General features: G+C 39.7%; 1 protein-coding gene across 13 annotated transcripts in view; it reads right to left on the reverse strand.

The window, feature by feature from the left end:
* LOC124265724 overlaps positions 1 to 22,817 on the reverse strand; it is a 202,363-nt gene that overhangs the window by 95,663 nt on the left and 83,883 nt on the right. For 4 of the 13 annotated variants that reach the window (XM_046700546.1, XM_046700540.1, XM_046700539.1 and 1 more), the window contains exons 4-6: positions 18,088 to 18,408; positions 15,995 to 16,354; positions 15,596 to 15,646 (exon numbers count right to left, since the gene is read on the reverse strand). In XM_046700546.1, coding sequence (XP_046556502.1) covers positions 15,596 to 15,646; positions 15,995 to 16,354; positions 18,088 to 18,408 — 732 coding nt within the window. Of the gene's footprint in view, positions 1 to 1,094; positions 1,426 to 3,724; positions 3,854 to 5,565; positions 5,804 to 10,893; positions 11,083 to 11,255; positions 11,338 to 11,684; positions 11,739 to 12,070; positions 12,134 to 14,734; positions 14,746 to 15,595; positions 15,647 to 15,994; positions 16,355 to 18,087; positions 18,409 to 22,817 lie in introns of those variants that run through there. The other 9 variants (XM_046700542.1, XM_046700548.1, XM_046700553.1 and 6 more) reach the window with 8 other exon arrangements.

The raw sequence follows: 22,817 nt of genomic DNA on the forward strand, positions 1-22,817 counted from the left end.
TCCATGTAGAACAGACAGCTGTAATAAGCATTGTTCTGGAGGTCTTCGTCTTAGTCTCACGTCGAGGGCATATACTGACATGCTTGTAGCTTTGACATCAGCCTTGAAGGTGCACATGTAGATGCTGTTTTGGACTGTACAATTAGACATAAGTGTATCTCCATGGGTAAGTAGGACCTTAGATAATCCCTCTGCACTAATGTCCAGGGATTCATCTTCTTGAAAATTCAATGAAGCATTTTCTGCAACATTCGTAGTCTTAGTCATTAGAAACATCGAGATACACACGAGCGCCTTAATAAGATGCATTGAATTGCTTAATTGTCGGGCGATAATTTCTACCTTTCCAGAATTACATGCACGTATGACTTCAATGTAGACTTTCAGGGAGGCTTCAGTGTACATCTTCTTGTGAGCTCCTCAATCAGGCAGGTATTTTATTGGACTCTCTACTGTTAGATTTTGACGTTAGATTGTCAGACGGTTAGATTTCACTGTGCACAGATACCAAGATGTAAGATATGAGCACCCGAGAGCTACACAATTAGAGTCCGCAGATCACATTAAAAAACTAATTGTGTAGTATGTACATCACATACGCATTTGAATTATAGAAAAATCCATGACAGTAAAACCTTTATATGGAATGGTCTATGTTTCGACACAGCAGAAGCTTGAGAGTAAGCATTTTGCCCATTGCATGACCTTTGTTAGTGGAGAGCGAATGGAACCAAAAACCAAGTATTCAAAGCGCTTGCATTGTTACTTCACGAAGCCGATGCATGCATGGAGATGCGCATCTAATGATCACTTCTAAAATCGCTAAGTAGCATACGTTTGTTATCAACAGATAAAGCAATAAATGTACCTTACAAATAGCGAATCGCTCTGTTTGCCTCAGCAAATTAGCCATTCGCTGATAAATCAGTTCGTAAAACGAATGTAAATGACGACAGATATATCGATATATACTGAACACATATTCATGATTGTAGTGACCACAACATTCTGAACACGTTATCGTAAGATTAAATCTGTCTCTAAATACAGAAATAAAGACACCCTCTTATTCAGCTCAAACAAAATACACTTACCTTCAATACACCGATATTTCACAACAGAGAATGCAAGAGCAGCACTCCGGCGGGGAGCAGGAGAGCGACACTTTGTCTTTCTGGAGCAGTTGCTGTAAAGGGGGACAAGCTCGGTGTTGCTGAATCTGTGATAACCATGTTCTGTCACATTCGCCGGATTCACGGTGTCGCAGTTAGGGATACCTGTCAACCCACAGTCTGAGTTGTTGGTATAATATGCGTCAAAAATGTCGATCTTCTGGGTGGGGTTGCAGCTGATGTAATGCCGAGTGCAGAACAGACGACCGGCTCCATAGCATGCCTTACTGGTGTATGTTGTACCTACATGAACGACATGACAAATGAATGAAGATTTGCTGTGGAATGAAATGCAGTTTAGATGCAGTGTTTCGGATTATTATGCTCTTGTCCTGTTTGTCCGTAACAAATTATGTCTTTCTATATATGCTCATATGCACCACAGATACAGCTCTATGTACAATACATTTCCAAGCTTGAGATTCCAAATGCTGTTTATTAGACTATTTAATGGCGGCCTGATAATCGTAACTGTCAGTAATAATCATCGATTCAGTATTTCGGCCAAATGGTACACAATAACTAGCTTCACAGAACTAAGACTGGCTAAGATACATATATGCGTATTAAACTATAACACTCGTTTAATTAAGTTAGATAAATTGATGATAAAAACTTTGCCTTGACTGTTGAACTCATTACAGGATATATGCGTATATGCTATCCTGAAGAATAGTCATAGTCTTTTTAAGCCAAGTTATATCTTAACACACATTACACTTTGGACTAAAACACGGCCTTGCACAATTACTGCTATTCACGAGAACAGTGACGTCTATGTTAAAGATTTGTTTTGGGGTTTATCTTATGATATCCAAGTTTATAATACCCAAATTCGACACGCTTCTATAATTATATTGAATCTAATGTATTTGTGTCAGTGGTAATCATGATAAAACTGTCGAAGAAGTTGTTGTTCGAACTTCAAGAAAAATGCAGGAAGCATTGCATTTTCAAGGGAAATGACCCCCTTTGTTCACTTAAAAAAAGGACTGAGAACTAGACACTTATCATTTCAATGGACTCAGTGCAGCCTTGAGCTCAGTCAAAGTGCAGAAGTCAGGAAAAGACATCTATTCATTCTGGAACTAGTTCGGCATACCACTAAAATGACCAACGGAGAGGTATATGACTGCTTCAGTGTGATACCTTGTGGTGTGACTTTGGAAACACCGTCCACAGAACGTCCATAAAAACTCCGCTTAGCTGTTTAGACATTTTCAGCAAAACCTTCACATTATAGGCCGTCTTGATAGTGGCAGCCCACCATAAACAACCCCACGTCAAGACAGATTCACCTCCAACACCACAGGCAAATGAGGGCTATCTAACGACAACAGTTCGACGACGTCTACGCCATCCATGTGGTGTCTAAGATACCCAGCCCAAGTGAAAACATCGACGTCGACGTCTCCGATGGAACAGACTGCACTTGTGATGGAAAATTTTCTGTTCACTGATGAGGCACGTTTCCCTTTTTACTGAGCTGACGGCAGGACAAGTGTCTACAGACGCACTGGTGACCGTTTCATCAAGAACAGTGCTCTCGACTGGAATCGTTTTAGAGGTCAGGTTATTTCGATCTGAAGCGGGACAACAGTTTCAGAAAGGACGCCAATGCAGTGACGTTCCGCGACGAGATTGTACAAAAAGCCACTTTACTATTTTTGCACCAGAATGGATGCGGAGTCAAGTTTTAACACACGTACAGCAGACGTTTCAACACGGTCATATGTTGCTCCGCGGTTTCTATAACAGTAGTATCTTAATCATGTTAATGTTAATGTGTTATCCCTCCCCTAGCAAGATCCCCTAGTGGTTTCAACGACACGGGGATTCCAGGCCTGCATCAATGTACAGGATGGAAACACTCGTTGTGATTCTGTGAACTTGCTTGTGAATCCATATTTGTGTTTTAGCTCATTTGTATATGCTCGGGTTGTATTTCCATCAACACTTCATTTGCGGCTGTAAAAGTGTAAGACTTATTCTGTTTCTTGTTTTGGGTCTCAATACCTTTGGCCTTTGGGTATAGATCTTAGGTAGCAGTTGACAGATATACATTGCATGTACTTGCACCAAGTGAAAAGTATTCGTTCCAAATGTCGCTCCCAGTATATCTACGCGAATCGCAAAATAAGGTTACTGTTCTTGTATCTGCTAGAATATTTGCTAAACTTGTGCCCTATGACAAAAAGCTTACATTTTAGCTTACCCGACATGACAATATTGTCTCAGTATACTAATGGCATCCTTCCCTTTAGTTATTTTGTCAATTGTCACAACCTTTGTGACAATAGTTCCAAACAATGCTACACCGAAATGTCGTGTACTGTAGTAGCGAACTTACTCTTAGTATCAGTTATTGTATGGTTCCTGTAAATCTTTTGCCTAGGGGACTTTCCTCCTCATGTAAATATACTCGTACAAAGGATACCTATGCATAAATGCATCAACGACATCCCTGTCTGTCCTTATCTATACACGGAAAGCTCTACTGTTTTCGAGTGTTCACCATTCATTCCATATGTCCATATACAAGTTTATCTTACCTGTACGAAGTGGCTGAAGAATGCAGCAAAAATAGGTGACATATATCAAAACAACCACAGACTTTCCCATGACGTTGACTCTTGAACTCGTCGCATTATCACGAAAAATTCTTCCTGGTTAAACACCGCCTGCACATGAAGGACATGCAATACAGATAACTATGTACAGGTCACGTGGTGCAGGTGAGTATCAGCACGATATGCATGCTGCCAACTTTATAATGCGAGAGACAGGATGGTGCGAGGGGTAGCCCGCTTAATGAAAATATACTGAGTCAAAAAAGAAACTTCACAAAATGTATAAATTTGAAAAATAATGAATATTTTTTCTCTGATGATACATCTATGTATCCAAAATGGGATCTCTATCTTTCGACTCTAGAAAAACGTTAGCAAAACCAACTCAAACCCATCCATTCGTCGTGCAAATGACGTTAGTGCCCAATCAGGTTTTGCACGTGCAGTCGATCACGTGATCTTCGCATCGAAGTTTTCTTCATATGCACGTCTTTGCATTGGCCTCAAGAATTGAATAAAGCACTTTTAAACCACAGTTCTAACGGTACTTGAAATGCCACGATTGTCAAATGTGCAACGTAAAACGTGCCGTTGGCATGTTGCAAGCGGGAAGATCAGTTATTGACGTCGCAAGAGCAATGGGATGCAGCCGTCGTACTGTGTATGACTTGCGAGGTCGTCCACAAGAAACTGGCACCACTTCTGATCGCCCAAGGTCGGGTCGTCCACGTGTGACGTCACTTGATGACTTCTGTTCATCCGTGGAAACCTCACAGCTGCTGCTTACCGCGACCAGGTGCTCACCCCTGAACTCGTTCCTTTCATGGCGGCTCATGGCCCAGGTCTACAGTTCCAGAATGATAATGCTCGGCCGCATACCGCGATGTTGACACGAAACTTCGTTCAAAACGCTGGAATCAACGTCATGGACTGGCCATCGAGGTCCCCTGACCTTAATCCAATAGAGCACGTTTGGGATGCACTTGGGAGAAGGCTTCGTGGTCTTAGGAACCAACCTCAGAATTTGCAGGAACTTGGCGCTGCCTTGCAAGAGCAATGGCGCAGAATCCCCAACCACGTGTTAACAAGAATCAGGCAGTCGACGAGGAGACGGTGTTTGGCAGTGGTGAATGCGCGGGGTGGCCATACACGATATTGAACGTAGAAATTTCGCATTTTTATTCTTATGACTTGACATTCTGTATACCCATGTTTTGGAACGGCGGAGTGGAACTGATTATGGCACTGTCAGTGTATCGAGTACATCACACAGATCTCAGCAATGAAATAATAACAAATTAACCATCTTACCATCTCTTGTTCTTTTATAGTGCCCTGAAGAAAGAATGTGATGTTTCTTTTTTGACTCAGTATATATTCCACACGACTTGTTATCTACTTGTTTGGATGGGACATTAAAACGATATAAAAGCTATGAAATTGTTAGTACTACTAATCAATCTCTTTTGGAGACGTCTAGTGGTCAGAACCGCGCTCGTTACACTCGAGGTATATTATTATTATGCTAACATTTGCATAGCGGCGATATCAAGCTCAGCTGAGCTGGTCAAAGGCGCTTTGTTTTTCCCTCGATCACTGGATGTCAAACTCAACGGCACGTCGTATTATCAACCTCAACTCCCTTGGGATCATACAAGTCTTGCAGCCACTAGGCGCACCGAGTTAGTGTGGCTTTCCAATCACTATGAGATACCCATTCACAGCTGGGTGAACTGGGACACCCCAGGTATATAATAGGTATAATGTGTAAAGCCAAACTTGGTATTCAGGGAAGATTGCCAGAAAAATAACTCTTCACTCACCAGTTTTTGTGTTATGTATCATCTAGAGGCTTGGAACACAGAGTTCCATCTCATCCTACCAAATATCGCTTGGCTGTTGTGTGAGCGAGTACATCTTGCGAACAGGTCACTTGTCTAAGAGGACACCACATGGTACGGTTCCCTATTCACAGCTTTGTGCGTCCTTAGTTGTTGGATTTACACTGTAGTTTGACGTGTGTGTTGTACACAGGATCACGTGTCTTCACAGACTCTAGGCTATTAATAGTCATCAAATGTTTTATTTGAAACGTTATGTGTGTGGAATGCATTCAGGTTGCCAACAAGGAAGTTGTGGGGCGTTTGTGAAGGCCATGTTGATGTCATACTTTGTGAAACACTGTCGCTTGACTGATCATCCTCAACGACACAATAATCTGCACAGTGATTCGTTGTTACCACCTTAGTGCACGACCACATTGCATGGTTGTAACTACTGCACTAACTAAATCCCTTAGAGATCTAATGTTACACGAAATCTATTTGGAAGACACCTTCTACCTATAGACTACTCTCTGACGGACAGTAGTAAAACGGATAGGTCGTATTGGATGGATATTAACTACAACGCAAGCAAGCGTGATAACAGATCCACCTCAAACTCAAAGCTCTGTAAATATCGTCTCTGTTAATGGGGATTTGGCGGAGGACGTCTAGACGTGTGTTCATATTCATTTAGCAGGGCAAATTTGTATGATTTACAATCTCTTGATACATCTACATATAAAGACAGGGTGTTGACGCTTTTCAAAATAATAATTGAACCCTAAGTATTCCGTCATTAGTAATTAGTGCCTTTGTAAAGAGCGTCGGATGACTCGAGATATTTACGCAGGTCCATTCAGCTTCGACACAACGGTGGTTGACTGCAGATCGGTATATCAGGTGTCTCAGGGAACCATGCCTCTAAGTTGCTGGATATTGTTGTGCAGAGTTGAGCCATAATGACGTGTGACAACATTTAACTATGATAAAGGGTTGCGTGTATTAATATACCTGTGGGGGTGAGTATCACTAATGAGGTAAAAATCTACGGTCTGCAACACTTCGGACTTCACACCCCCACTAAGTAGACCCGAAGTGATGTGATACATAAGTCTTTAATACATACACAGCACCAAAAACCGGATAGTAAACCATTGAAATATTCGTAAATACAGTAGGAAATACATGCCCTGACCGGATTTACGTATGTTTTCAGATATTTCCGAACTTCGAGCATATATTTCATATGAATCTATACCTTTGAAACATATGCTCATCACACATTTTCGTATGCACAAGCACCTCGTTCATGTATGCCATGACCGGATTGTCAGGGATTTCCAAACATGAATTGTAAAACAGATACCCCGGTAAATACATGATCATACAGTATTTCCAATGCATTCCTGTGAATTTCAGTGGGTGTTGAAATGTCCGATTCCGTTCCAAGTTTACTATGGTTGAAAATATGGGTATTTCCTTAGGCGGGGAAACACATGTAAATTTTCAAATTTGCAAATGTTTACATGCCTTAGATATTTATGCATCATACCGGATTTCAGGGGTACGTATATGAACGGTTCATACATGTTCATGTGACCTGTGCTCAGGCAAGATGGTCATATGTTTCCATGTTTTGAAATACTTGTTTCATGTTACCTAATTTTCACATATTTTGATACGTTTGAAATTATCGTTCATGTGACCTCATTAATCTTATCAATTTGCGGGTGTAGCAAAGAAAGCAGTATTATGCGAGCTAACACGCCTTCTCATGTTGCATTCGCGCTTCCTACCAGTATCAGTTACGTCTTGTGTGCGCTGCTTGTATCGAGGGATCAAAAAGCAAAGCGGTGAACAAAATAAGATCCCCTTTGTCCTCACAGGTGTCCCTAGATATATCCCGACAGAATAGTCCTATATTTCTGTTAGAGCACAGGCAAATACCCCCAACTATCCGACTCTTAATTTCAATGTTTATGCAGCTCGAACTGCTGTGTAAACTGTAATTCTGGGAGTTACATAATTGAAATATCATTGCACAACACGTGGCCCTTTTTAATAGCCTCATAGTGGTTTAACCATGTTATTACCCATTCCGCTCAGCCTTTACTGTAAATATAACAACCATGAATAAGCAAGACTAACTTTTCCACAGGCACTGTATCTCCCATCTCACTGATTCTCTTTTCCAAGTAGCTCTATATTCAAGTGATATACTTTCAAAGACTACCTATAGCGTTAGTCTTGACATACAGGCTTGATCTACACTTCATGAAATAACACTGAGCTTGGCCACAGCTGTTTCAATAACGCAAATATAGACGATAACAAACAATGTCATATCAAATGATTTATTGTGGTACCTATGAGTCCTTGTATGCGGTGTTTTATGCCCGTAAGGCATAGTCTGGGGCATCTGATGGTGGCATCCGTTCACTGGGCACGCCATATATTCGGACAAGGAATGCAGGCCCGCCATGCCTTTTGGACATCCGCCTTGAGTGTCCATCTAGGCGTTTATATATAGTGCTTCTGATGCAGCTGATAAATCAAATACAGCGTCGCTTCACCATTGGCTGCCGATGTCAATTTTCCGATAGAAACTCAAAATTCAAATTTCGAGATAATTTTGAAAATATTCTGATTGTCACAACATGCTTTGAATATGCCCGTGGAGCCGACATAGCAATTTGTATCGGGTGTCATTTTCCTCAGATAAAAAGTTCCGAACACGTTGCAAAAAGAAAAACAAAATCTTTTTACTTTTATTAATGATGGTAAAGGAATGCTGAAGTTATTCTGACTGAAATAGTGCTATTATCGCTTGGATAGTAAGGAAGTTGTAGTATTATTAAACTTGTTAATATGTAACATAACGGCCGACGCAGATCACTCTAATTTCTAATATATTCTATTCTGTACAAACGTACTTGGAAGAGATATGCACACACCATCATATACAATAATCAAGTGGTATTTGATTTTAATTAGCAACATAAACGAAATTAATATCATTTGAATTAACGGAGTAAACAGAATGACACCATACATGAAACACTGCATGGACATACGATATTATAGGAGTAACAGTTGTAAGGTGTAATACAGTCTCTGCTCGTCAAAGGAAAGACATGCAAATTTAAAGAAGAAGGGTCACATATACTGACGGGCAAAATAAACTTTCTCCTCGTTCACTTTGATCTCACTTAAAAACAACAAGACGAAATCGAAGTTTGCAATTTATAATTTGTGAAGCAATGACATAGGTACGTGCTAAGTACAACCGTTCGATTCTTAAGAAGGCTGATAACTTATTGAACAGGTTATGGTCGACATGGGCTAAACTAGAGAAATCACGATCAGTGGGTCTATTCGGGAAAGATAGCAAAGTGAGTTTGTCCACCTCTGGATAGAATACATGCAAACACACGTCTTCTGACTGAAGTTGTTACGCGCCTGATGACGTCAGCTGGGATTCGCCTCCATTCTTCGACAAGGGCTTGAGTCATTTGCTGTACTGTAACTGGTGGATTCTGTCTCCGTTGAATAACTCTATCAAGGTGGTCACACACGTGCTCGATTGGCGACATGTCGGGTGAGCGTGCAGTTCATGGCAGGATGTTGATTTTTTGGCTAGAAAAAAGTTCTGTACAACTCGAGCGACCATGTCTGTCTGTCAGCAGCGTCCCTCGGTACGGTCGGTAGGCCCTGATACAATAGGCCCGTAGTCTCCTTGACGCTATCCTTCGACTCACTGGGTGACCTAGTGCTGTTGACGCTGATGACGTTACCGTCAGGAAGCGGTTTATAAGGTGTAACGTCCTATGGTGGCGGTCTTCCTGCGCAGTTGTCACCCGGGTTCTGCCTGTGTGGGGCCTGTCTGAGGTCTGTCTGAGGTCTGACTAGTTTCTTGGTAGCGCCGACGAAGGCTCCTGACGGTCACGACGGAGCAATTGAAGGTTCTTGCAACGTGACCCGTTGTAGCGCCGATTTGCAGCATTCCGATGGCGCTCTTTCGCTCTGCCGAAGTTAACCTCGGCATTGTAAAGTGGTTTTCTGCTGTAGAACGATCTGCTATGTGCTGTGAGGTGATTTTATTTTGTCAAGAGGTGAGTTTGAGAGCTCATGTTGGTCAGAATCGAACCATTGTTGTTGGCAATAACTATGGGGCAATTTGCATTTGAATATATTTGCTTATGTTAATATTATGAAAGATTTTGCAAGAGAAGTTTCTTTTGCTCATCAGTATAGATACAACTGTAGGGATAACATTTAGCTGGACATTACATATTGCAGTTTTCATATCAAAACGACAATGTCGATATTGATCTGAGTAATTTACACAGTAAAATGTACACATGTACATCTATGATTCTTATTCATGCCTATGAATAGTTCTATTGAAGTGAAAGAAAAGCAGGTATGGACACCAAAGATAAAGTATGGAAAATAAAGTGCTGAAAGATTCGTACTTTTTGTTGTTTAGCAAAACGACAGGTATACCACAGCGCGGTATGTTAAGGGTCCAGTGTAGATTAGACAATCCAGTGATCAACTTCATGAGTATTGACCAACGCAATAAGGATACGATGACGTGTCAACCATGTCAGCGAGCATGACCATCTGATCCCGATAGTGGCCCATACCGACAAGCATGAGTTGCTGAAGATCAATTCAATAGGGAATATGTAATCGTCGGTGGACACTAAATTGTATGAGATCTGGCCACTCTCAGATTCAACACATTCAGGAAAGTATGCATCAGCAGCAAGTTTATCGTCATCATTATCGTCGCCGTCGCCATCGCCATCGCCGTTGTCATCTGCATCAGAGTCACAGTCTGAAGACGCACCACTCACCAGTTTTGTAACCTTTATCCAGCTACATTACTGGGATGGCTATAAGATAATTATCACGGTTTTCGATCATGACCTTTTTACAATTACAAATTCGTGACTGATAAAATGGATGAAAAAGGTAAATCAAATGTTTTGGTAATCTGTGGTAGCCGTTGACCCATGTGTAGTATCCTCTTGAGATAATAATAATAATAATAATAAGTGTTCTTGTATAGCGCACAAATCAAACTGCAAGGCAATTTCTCTAGGCGCTAAAAGATAGAGTGATCTGAAGAAAGGATTAAAGTTAATAAGCTTGTTTAAAAAGGAAAGTTTTCAGTTGGGACTGGAAAGATTCCACGGACGCGGCTTGTCGGATGTGAAGAGGCAGTGAGTTCCAGAAAAGGGGAGCTGTGTAAGAGAACTGTCTATGTCCATATGACTTTAATCTGACCTTGGGGACATTCAACTGACAATTAGAACTTGACCTTAAAAGCCGTGGTGGGACATATTCACTGAGGAGATCTTTCAGATAGAAGATAGAGATCTTGAGGTCTGTTCGATAATGGCATAGTTGTTGACATCAGCTCTTGCTGACAGGCCGGAGTAAGTTGGGTGTTCAACAGAAGCTGGCGTGTCTACTTGTTTCTTCGCAGTCAGATTGTACCGACGTCTGAAAAGACAGATAATTTGTCATATAAATGTCTTTTCTTTGGTAAATAATCTAATCCCATTCTTAGTTTTTCTGTACTTTGGTTTGATAGGATGGATTTCCGAAGTCACTCATCCACATTCCAAATGAGATAAACGTTATGACAGACATTTTGTGAATGCTTTCCAATATACCTGATAACGAGGACGTACACTGCAAGACCGACCAGGATGACAATAACAGCTCCCGCAGCCACCCCTCCCATACACACACCAGCTGAAACAGAAAACTGCCACTGTGTATTGTGCAGAGATCAACTAGAGCACTCTTTACTTATATTTGATCAAAATAACATTTTCACACAGGCCAGAACATGAGTCTTTTTCATGAACTTAATCATCGGTGTATTGACTTCACAAGGCCAACACCACTTGAAATAGAGAACAAAATTCAATTTTGTACATAGCTAAAACAAGTTGAGGCATGAACACGCAAATGTAATATTTTCAGTTGAATGAATTAAGCTATATTCATGAAAGCAACTTTTTAACATTAGAATGTAGTCATCTGTCTGCAGGTTTAAACCACTGTGTATAGGTTCCCATACAGTGAATAATGCATACGTGGGAATCGTGATATGGGGAGCACGTCCTTATTTGGCCAAGTTGTGATCTCCCCTGTGGAAAAAACACGAATATTTTTATCAAAACAGTAACCAAAATACATATATAAAAAAATGATCATGCAATCGTAACTGAGGAACAAGTCAATGTCAATAGTAAATCACACGCACACACACAAAACTATTGAAAAGACGCCTCTTTACATCATAATTTTAATGATAAATACTATTAATATTATGCAAGGAAGTATGTGAGATTTAACGACATGACAAGGAGCATTGTATGATCCGTCCCGGGATTTACAACGAGACTGCTTTGCAAGAGAGTGAGTACATCATTTTCCCTTGAACAGTTACGTTAGGAATCCTGCTGTAAATACTACATGCCTGAGATATGTTGAGGCGTGGATGGTGGAGACCTGTCATTAGTTGATTCAGTAGTGATTCCTCCTGTGAAAAAGTGGACACATCTAAATGTACTTTCTTGTTCAGCAATGAGTATAAACAAACGATAGAAAGCACACAGATATATAAGCTTTTATATGGAATACGAAATTAGGCACTGCTTTGTGAACATATTATAAAAGCTATTTATACACTAAAAGCACATTTGTGGCACCATAGGAGCAAGATCTTAAATAAAGATAAAGAACAGATCAAGTTAACAGGTCATAGACTCTGGGCACAAATGTGCTCCAATGCAGGTTACTTAAGACATGTTCATTTTTTCATGCTTTGCAAAGATATGTTTTGATTTTAGAAATTGCCACTCAGTAATGGTTCCCATGTGGGTTTTCTAACCTGGTCCTCAGTTCATCGCGCATCCAAAACATTAACTACTTCAATAACATCTACATGAAAGGACATATAGAGAGAAATAGCTATGATAATTATATGAGTGGATTACTAAAAAACAGTGATGGCACCAGGTGTTTAATCCGTTGCATCAGAAGGTTGTAGGGAGATAATCCACAATACTGAGTTTAGTTTACGTCGGCGGGGAACACCAGAAATGGGCTTCACACATTGTGCCCATGTGGGGAATCGAACCCGGGTCTTTGGCGTTACGAACAAACGCTTTAACCACTAGGCTACCCCATCGCCCCTAAATCCACATTGTTATATGACAAGTTAGTATTAAAATGCAACATTAGCAATATCTGTGTATACACCTTTGATTTCATTTTACAGCTAAATACAGCACTTGTTCTGATATCATAAGAAATTTCATCGAGAAACTCTTTGGAATAACAAAAGAGGACATGTGATACACTTCAATATCACTTCTGTACATTAATCATTTCCAAGGACTGCATTGAAGATGTATATAGTGCATCTAGTTTTAGTGATTCAAGCAAAGGCTTCCGTAAAACCCTTAAAGTTTCAGTGCGTGGCAGCCATTGGTTCAGTTTCGAAGTAACTATATTATCTGAAACTGATAATATTGATAACTGTCATGAACTGCCCAAAGGAAGCCTCGACCAAACTCTTGCATTCTACACCGAAACGTCGCATTCATTGCAATACAGAAGTTAATCCATAGACGACTATCCATAGAACTTGGTGTTCCTTTAACGTGCACTTGTTTTTTGACAGAAAGTATATTTCTATATTCAAGACTGAGAAGAAGACCTATATTTCAGAACAGAGAATGCATCTTACTGGAAAGTTACCAGCCATTTGAGAGTGTTTTGTGTTTGTCTTAGCTAGTCATCTTAACGGGGAAACCGTATTCACATGATCAGTTTGTAAAATGTTGATAGATATGGACACATATACTGCATGATAGATAGAAGCGACAACCCTTCCACATTCATAAGAACTCACTGCTAAAAATAGAGTCGATTGTACAATTGTGACTATATCATAAGCAGATATTTGTTTCAGCAGCATTACAGCGTGTATGACGCTGTTTGTAACACAGGAATAGATTTCATGGATTCACATGAGAAACTTTGAAATCTATTTAGATCACTGCCGGGGTCTGTCAAGGGCTCGACGAAACACTATGGAGAATCTCTGAAATATTGAACTGCATGTACTGGCAAGTTAGAGCTTTCGCTTCTGTACATTGGTAATACTGAAATCAAATTCTTCATGGTTTCTGCATATGTATAGAAGATACATGATATGCTCTGTTATAGTCTAAACCATCAACTTTGGTCCCAACCGTGAAGATACGGGTAAGAAAATATCTTCAATAGCACATGCATGTTCTTAGAGGCGACTAATGAGATCGGGTTGCCAGGCTCAATGACTTCATTGACACAAATCATCGTATTGTAATTGCGCAGACAGATGCTCATGATGTCAATCACTGAATTGCCTGGTTACATACTGGTTACATGCCGCCGTCATATATGTGGAATATTGCTGATTTCGGCGTAAACTAAACAAAACTTTGGTCATCACGTTTGTCTGTCTGTTTGTTATTTATTCAAAGCGCCTCAATCTGGAGTCATGAGTCAGGTTTCACTATTCTAGACTACATCCTATATCCGTGTTCGTTATAACCATGTTAGTTGTACCTGAATTACCAACCTATTGGTAATTTTGAATACAACGTATAATATATACGAAGTACACATTAGATCTACTGCCAATAGCATATTAACATATACGTGTCTACTAGAACGCATACATGTCTATATTACTGTGTCGACTGTAGTTCATTAAACCTTATCACATGCTACTGATTGGTATATTTATCCGTTAGCATTTGAAATACACTTTAAAAATCAATGTTACAATCATTATCTGTGATTGTAACGGGCAAGTAACACGATGGGGTGTTCGCGAGCGTTAACAACGGTTTGTTTTATCTTACATTGGCCCCAGTTGTCAAAATGTTCGTAAATAAGTTGGTCTTACCTAATAAATTGTTGAGTTTTCTTACTTGAATCAGATGCAATATGAATATTTAGAGAATTTAATCACGTTGCAAACAATATACACTTAAATGATCTGGTGTGACGAAGTCGTGCAAACTCGTAAAAGCGTGAATATATTTTGCAGCGTTTGTGAAAATGTTTCTATAAATTCCAAGTTATTTCACAGCATTCCTGCTTCCACTGACAACTGACACGTTAAACAAGAAATACACGAGAGGTAAGCTGTGAAGGAAAGAACCATATAAACAGACACAGAAATGTAATATGTAATGATTCATACTTTTACGTTTAACGTTATACGACTGGGTATAATACGTGCAACATGAGTGCTGTTGTCCATAGTCACAGTTGAAATTACGTTATAGGTCATCGTCAGCATCGTTGTTCTGCTGGATCCTATGATACAAGAACACATACTGAAATTAGAAGTGCTATCTATCTATCTTTCTGTCTATTACTCTGTCGGCCTGTCTGTCTATCTATATGTCTGTCTTCAGGTATGTTTTAAGTGTATGCAACTAAGGCTCTACAAGTTGGATAAATGTTAAGTACAATGCAACATTTATCGTTACAAGACACTTGGATGAATCTGGTGAAATTATTGACACCACTGATTCTCCCTACAACGTTATTAATTTTGAATCACCTGATGATATTACGCCTGAAGGATCACGTTACAATAACAGCTTATGCTTGTCATAAGAGGCGACCCACAGGATAAGGTAGTCAAGCTCGCAGATTCGGTTGATGCATGTCATCGTAACCAAAATTCGCAGATCGATGCTCATGCTGATGATCACTGATTTGTCTGGTCCACACCGCCGTCGCCGTTAAACAAGAAACAATCCCGATAATATGCTGTAATCTGTAGAGGAAACATAGTTGGCTGTTGTCACGGTGCTTGTGCCTGTTTCACCAGAGACACACGTTGGTTTAGTTCAGATACAACAGTTACAACGGCCCTGGATGCAAGAAGGGATACATGGGAAAAATAGAATGGACATATATAGGGGTTGCCTACCTGGGGTCGTCCGTTCCACAGTTTCACATGTCACATTAAACGGTTCTGATGCTGAAAATAGAATAACAAATTGTATGTTACATACAACATCTATGACTATACAGATCGCAATACAATAAACACCAAAAACAGCAACAATGACAGCAAGTGAGAAAAATAACAGCTGATGGTACAGTGTAGCCTCAAACACGCTGAAACGTTTATTCTGGTCAATTAACATTCACCTTGACACGTATATTCCTACAGTGAAGGACTGATGAATTGTATTTGAAAATATAGTGAACATATACGTGAATGACAAATCTCGGGTTGTGTACAATAATTACGGCATGCCAATTCCTCAAGTCTTTTATACAAATTGTGTATAAAAGCATACATTATGTACCGGTCCTTTCTTACCATTGACCCGAAGCCAAATGAATCCTGATAGCAGCCTTGGGATACCTTTAGAGGAGATGTACAGGGAGATTGCCTGTGTTACGTTCAGTCTCTCAAACGGTTGGAACACTGTTGAACAACTACTGGTTGCTATGTAGTTCCCATGCAGGACAGACAACTGGGAGAAGCATTGTCCTGCAGTTCCTAGTCTCAACCTCGCGTCAAGGACGTACACGGATATGCTTTCAGTATTGAGTTCAGACTTGAAGTTGCACACATACATGTTGGTCTGTTGTTCAGAAACGGGCAACACTTTGTGGAAAAGGGAAACTTGAGAAACGCCCTCTGCAGAACCACCGCTGATGTTCAGGGAATCACCGTCTGGAACATGCATGATGTCAGTCATTAAATACTATAAGATTAACCAGGAAACCATGACTAAAATATTCTAATCATGTTCGCTATTATTCAAGGAGGTGATTAATTACAAACATGATTGAGATTTCACCTTTTGATGTGTTTAGAATTTCTGTTAAAATACATTTCTGACTTTTTTGTTCTTATACAACAATGATTTCATGAAAAACGATTCCGAGAATGGGAGAATGTTGTGTTGAAATTGGCAGACAGGGCGACATTCTAATAACGCTCTTAATTAGCTGAATCAAATTTAAATGAGTTGAATGTTGTGTCATGATACTTATTAACATCCAAAACATGAATTTTGAGGAAGCGTAAATAGTTTCGCCCATGGGCCACTGTTTCAATTTTGAGTTTTCGAAAAAAGTGAAAAATAAGACAGGTAAATATATTACTATACCATAGTTGCCGTTTGCATAGGTTGTAATTTGTTTTGTTGTTGTGTGGAAAAAGTAAGAGCAGTACGTTTGTACAGCTAACAGTGTAATAGCCATCTTTGTTGTGTGGCACTGAATGATTTGACGCATAGATATGAAAGTAGTTTCTTAACATGTGACATATTACGATAAATTAGTCTAGTAACCGAACACAAGATTGTACTCTGAGAATATATGACATATATCAAGCGACTCTCCGTTTATTAAACATCTGTCATCGCACTGTTTTTCTACCCGATGTCTAAGATTCAACATGAACAGAACCTGTCTGTGGATTTATTGTGGTGTGATGGAGCAAGCGAGTGAGTTTGGTGTAACTTCACTTTGAACAGGATCCCAGTTGTATCACGGATTGTCAGCTTGATGAGGCCGGTAAACCACACTGGACGTCTGAGACGTTTATAACTTTAATGATAACCGGAGCGAACCGATATAGGAACCTACGACCACATGAATGACGTGCCTTAGGCGACGGGGCCTATTGAAACCCCGTATGGCTTTTGAAGCAGAAAGAATACATTACAGATATCAAGTCAACCAAATTAAATGTATTCTGCGAACATATTCGCTGAATAGCCGTGCCTTGATTTCTAGGAATGCTTCTGATTAAGCAGGAACTGTTTAAGCACCCCTGAATCCGGTCATCACATACATTTACTGTATAGTTCGTGTTGGTAATGTGGTTTGTGGTTGTGTGAAGACTGTCCTCCAGATGATAATAAGTCATGTATGTGTTACGATCAATATTGATCAATTATACATGATATTCCGATAACAGATAATAATTACGATATCCCGAAGCATGCTTTAAAAGACTCCCTTACTGATATTGCAGATTACCTGTACCTACCGTGCACATATAGTTATTAATAAACAGGGGATGTAGACTTCGCAGTTTTAAAGATATATCATAATATATACGATGTTTAGTTTGACTGTAGACATGCTGTTAATTCAGAATTCAGACCAAGGGTTGTTACTTAGTTTGGAAAACTGCAGTGTCATGTGTGACGAAACGAGAAGTAATGTGGAGTAAAATGTAATTTCAAAAATCGCCACAAAAAACCACATTTGTCAGAGAATTGGTCTTTGTCTTAAAAAAACGGATACATGTGAGAAGGTTGTCGACGAAATGATGTTTGACAAGAAAGAATAGGGGAAATGCTTTTTAACGTAAAGCAAATACCAACGGCGAATCTGTTATCGCAATAAACCAAATTTTTGTTTCTTACTTACTTTATATCAAAACATACTTACTGTCAATACACTGATATTTCACAACAGAGAAGTTAAGAGCAGCTGATCGTCGTGGAGCAGGATACCCACACAGAGTCGCTGTTGAACATTGGTTGAAGATGGAGACCAGTTCGATGTTGCTGAATCTGTAATATCCACGCTCTGTGACATTGTCCGGATTCACAGTGCCGCATTCAGTGATACCTGCCTGTCCACACTCTATATTGTCTGTGTAGTAGGCGTCATAGATGGCGATCGTGCGGTTGCGTCTGCATCTGATGTTATGCTGAGTGCAGGATAGACCAGGGCTTCCAAAACATGCTTTACTTGTCTTTGTTGCATCTACATGAACGACACCTCACATGACGAATGTATGAACATTTACGAGGAACGTTGTTTGAAAGTGGTATTTATGAGTACTAGAACACTGCCCACATTGTTCATAACATAATAATTTTCGCAAGTATACTGACACATTGTGGACGATAGGAATAACGTAGTGGTCGGAAAGGACATACGGATATGATGTATATTGTACGTTAGGTCTGTGATATCTTTTGTACCATTACCCAATATGCAAATGAGTTCGCACCATACATAAGTGCAATACCTCCGTTTCTTAACATGTTATTAGCTTAGGGGACGGTAAGACTGGTAGCGACAATGTCGACTAAAACGACTCGTAGTAAAAAGTAAAGATCGTAAGGACTTTTTTTGTGTTCATCTCGTATTCAGCGAGATTCTCACGTGAATGTTTAGGCACCATAAATTCATCAAGTGAGGAAGATACGCCAGCAAAAGGAATGCATAGGTCGGTTTGGATTCACAGATGGATTCTCGGGCTTAAATACGGCTTGCGCGTACGTTCAGCTGCTTCAGGAGGTAGGACAAGAAAACCTCAGGTCAACAAATGTCTAATATAATAACTTGTGATTCATATTAAGTGAACACAATGTGTCGGGCGCAGATAGACCTCTTATAGGCTCAGGTCACCCACAACTATAACACCACCACCACCACCACGATCAGAACTAAGCGCCCTCTTTGGTCAAGTGCTTGCGACTTGATACACGAATTATAGGACATGTCCAGTGTCTTAACAGGGGTGCAAATCGTGTTTGTGATCTGACGTGTGTTCCATGGGGTGCTGCACAGTAAGACAATTTAGGGGCTCCATCATATGTTGCACAGTATGTCAATTCAGGATTCACGATCAGGATGGCTTCCCCCTTATCCACATGAGGGATAACGATGGAACAAAAGAACATTAGCAAGGACCTACAAGTATGGATTTACTCTGAAGTTTGACGTCGTGGGTCCTCAACTGGCACAAGAGCATTGATAATCTTGAAATTACAACACATTCAATACATTCTCAAATTTGGCCTATCGACCCCTTCATCCGCGCCCCAAATACTCGGACGTAACATCCATTACACTGCGAATACTATGCTTAATGCCATGTTGTGTATTCAGAACTATACATTTGATCAACTGAAAACCCCAAACCATACACGTAAAGCATATTACGCAAATGAACGAAAAGATTACACAAATATAGTCATTATAACAGAAAATTAGGTTTAATGTGGTCACGAATATAGTGAGATGTATTACGTAATCGCCTGCCATTGATTACTCATTTAGCCTGGCGTTATAATTATTTAAAGTCCACCCAAAGACAGAATAGATCACTGCTTGTGTTCAATGGGTAGAACGTGTTAATACTTCTGAAGTGACATACATGTATACTCACTCACCAGTTTTGCTGCGTCTTTCCATGTTAGATATCAGCGACACTGACACACACACTTCCCTGTCTTTCTACCAGGTATCCCTTTGCTGTTGTGTGAGCTTGTACATATTCCGAACAGCTCACACCGCGCGGCACGGTTCCCTATCTACCAGCTTTCCGCGACCTAAATTGGTGAATTTCGAGTTTGTTTTGACTTTTGTGTTGTACACTGGGTCACGTGTCTCCACACACTCTATGCTAGTAATAGTCATCAACATATGCCGTTGAGGCCTTATCTGAAATACATTCAGGTTGTCAACAAGGAACTAAAGTACTGTCGGAAATGCTAGAAAAATGCTTTTTAGCCTTAATACTTTGATAAAGGTGATAAATGTACTATGGTGTCAATATATCAACTCGCCTATAGTGTACCTAGTTTTCATTTCAATCGATTTAACATTCCCATGCATTTAAAGGGCAGTTTTCAGGAGAGAATATGGTACCAAAACAGCAATTAAGATTTTGTCAGAGTTCAACAACAGAAATCTGAAATAGTCTTTACATTTATGCTAATAATGCAGGTAGTGTAAAAATATGAATCAACGTTTTTCTTTAACAAATAAATGTTGAATGTTTGTGTTACTTTACTTAATAATCGTTTCTTTATTGAAACATAAATTAATATAACTGTTAAGTCTTGATAAATAAGTTTCCCGTCATGCATGCACATCTTTATCACAGCGTCCACTATGGCCAACTATTTGCAGTCAAATGTTGCAATGGTTTATAAGTTTTTTTGTGCTTGAAAAAGACAAAGGTAAATCTTTCATTAGTTTAGAAAGGGTTTATTACAGAACTTGTAGAGCTGTTGCTATGTCTTACCAACAAGTTTACAGTATTGTAAGCAAATCAGACAAGACAGAGACCGTCTCAAAAGCAAAACCGGGACGTAAAACCTTCCTTGACAACTTTGACAAGGGAGTACTTAGACGGGCGGTCTACAAACTTTATGAGAAGAAGAATATATATATTCTAAAGAAGCTACACCAGTGACTTCGTTAAGTCTTTGGCTAATGCTCACAACTAGAATAAATTGACTGAATTACATCCATATTTTTGCAATGAAATATACTGTTGACATGCAAATCATTTATTAAAACTTTGCACATTTCTACAATCAATCGATAAGATAACACAAGTGATAGGAATCTTTCCAATGTACAGTAATTCGTATGTTTATTTCAAAACAAACACACATACACAAATGATCCCTTACATAACCAATACGTATACTATACGTACACATATTCAACATTTTGAAGAAAACATCTATTGAGATGACCCCTTCCCCCGAGCGTGTGCTCAGGTGTCAATTTCACCTGTCGATACCGTGCATGCTGATGACGTAACACGGGCAGTTAATGTTTGTATCAAATAACGACTCACTACCCGTTACTTTTATAAGTTTTTGGTATTTTCATCAGTAAAAACACATTTTAGGGCATGTCTCAAAATTTATTTCCTCGGTCTACATTAGGTAGATGTTTCTTAAAGTGATATTTGTTATTTATGTAACTGTAATGCCTCAAAATGTTAAATATAAGTCAAAAAGCATTTTTCTAGCATTTGCGACAGTGCTTTAGTGAGGCATTTATGAAGGCTAGATTGGTATAGTACAACATTGCCGCCTCACTTATAAAATCTCCGCGAAGCAAAGCAAGTTATCCGCGAAGAAGTTGTGAATCTTTCTTTCTACCTCTGTACACGACCACATTGCATGGTAATGTGAAACTACTGCACTTACTAATGAAGGAAAATACCGTCACGTACTTTGAGATCTAATGTCACAGGATACCTGGACAGCAGTGGTCACACAGATAGGTCGTATTATATGTAGTTAACATCGACGACAAAGACAAACATTCCCATTAAATGTATCTACAACACATTCTTCTTTGTTGAAGAGAGGAACAGGACGTTAAGAAGTCTGTTCTTACATCAACCAGGTGAAATATGTTTCACTTACACACCATTGTTACAACTACATACACAGACAAACATCAGTAGTCGACTTAGTGGTGGCTCGCCCTGTTAAAAAGTGGACAAACGTTTATTTTTTCCTTGACCGGCAGAGGTTTAAGTACAAGCGAACAACACAAAACCCCAAAATATATAATCTTGTATATGGAATAAATATATGTCATGAGCATATTTCATGCGATATTTATATAACGTTCAGCATATTTTGTCACATCCGACGAGTGACGTTTATCGTGACAGGTCAAAATGTCCGGTAAATACTAGTAGGCCATGGACATTTCCTTTTGTCTTTTGAGTACAAATATTACTGCAAGAGAAGTTACTGAAAGAAACTCTTGTTTATTGTATAACTGAATATAGCTTGCTGTACAAAGTTTGAATGGAAGACTGAATTTGGTTTTACCCCATTTATGATAATATTCAGGCCATATCAAGACATCGAGTCTTCGAGCATAACAAAACTAACGACCAGACTACTTCATATCATTTACAGGAAAGAACACAGGGCATCAGTTGTAAAAGTGCATCATCATTAAGCTATTTGGCAACCAATCCTTATCTCTCAACTTTTAACTATACGGGGTCGTGGTTTGCGAGCTGTCTTGGCCGCTAGGCTAGTGATCCAGCGAGCTTGGAGGTGCCGGGATCGAGCCCACCTCCGGGCGTAAAAACTTTGGAGTCAACTTTGCTTACAGACTGTTTCAGTGTCACAACTCTTAGTGTACAGTACACAACCCTGTGCACTTAAAAGAACCCACGGATATTTGGTATATGACCAGATGGTGGCCACATGAATGCGTGCAAACACCTAGGTGCAGGTACAGCAACGTGCATTAAACTTAGACAAAGTACTGTGACTGTTTGTCCCAGTCCACCCAGCTGTGAATGGGGACCATGAACTCAGTGCGCCTAGTGACAGCAAGAGTTGTATGGTTCCCCAGGGCGTTGAGATTGATAATATGATGTGCCGCTGAAT

Source organism: Haliotis rubra, unplaced genomic scaffold (genome assembly GCF_003918875.1).
Source record: "Haliotis rubra isolate DU_JTF1 unplaced genomic scaffold, ASM391887v1 Scf990, whole genome shotgun sequence".
Classification (NCBI taxonomy): Eukaryota; Metazoa; Mollusca; class Gastropoda; order Lepetellida; family Haliotidae; genus Haliotis; species Haliotis rubra.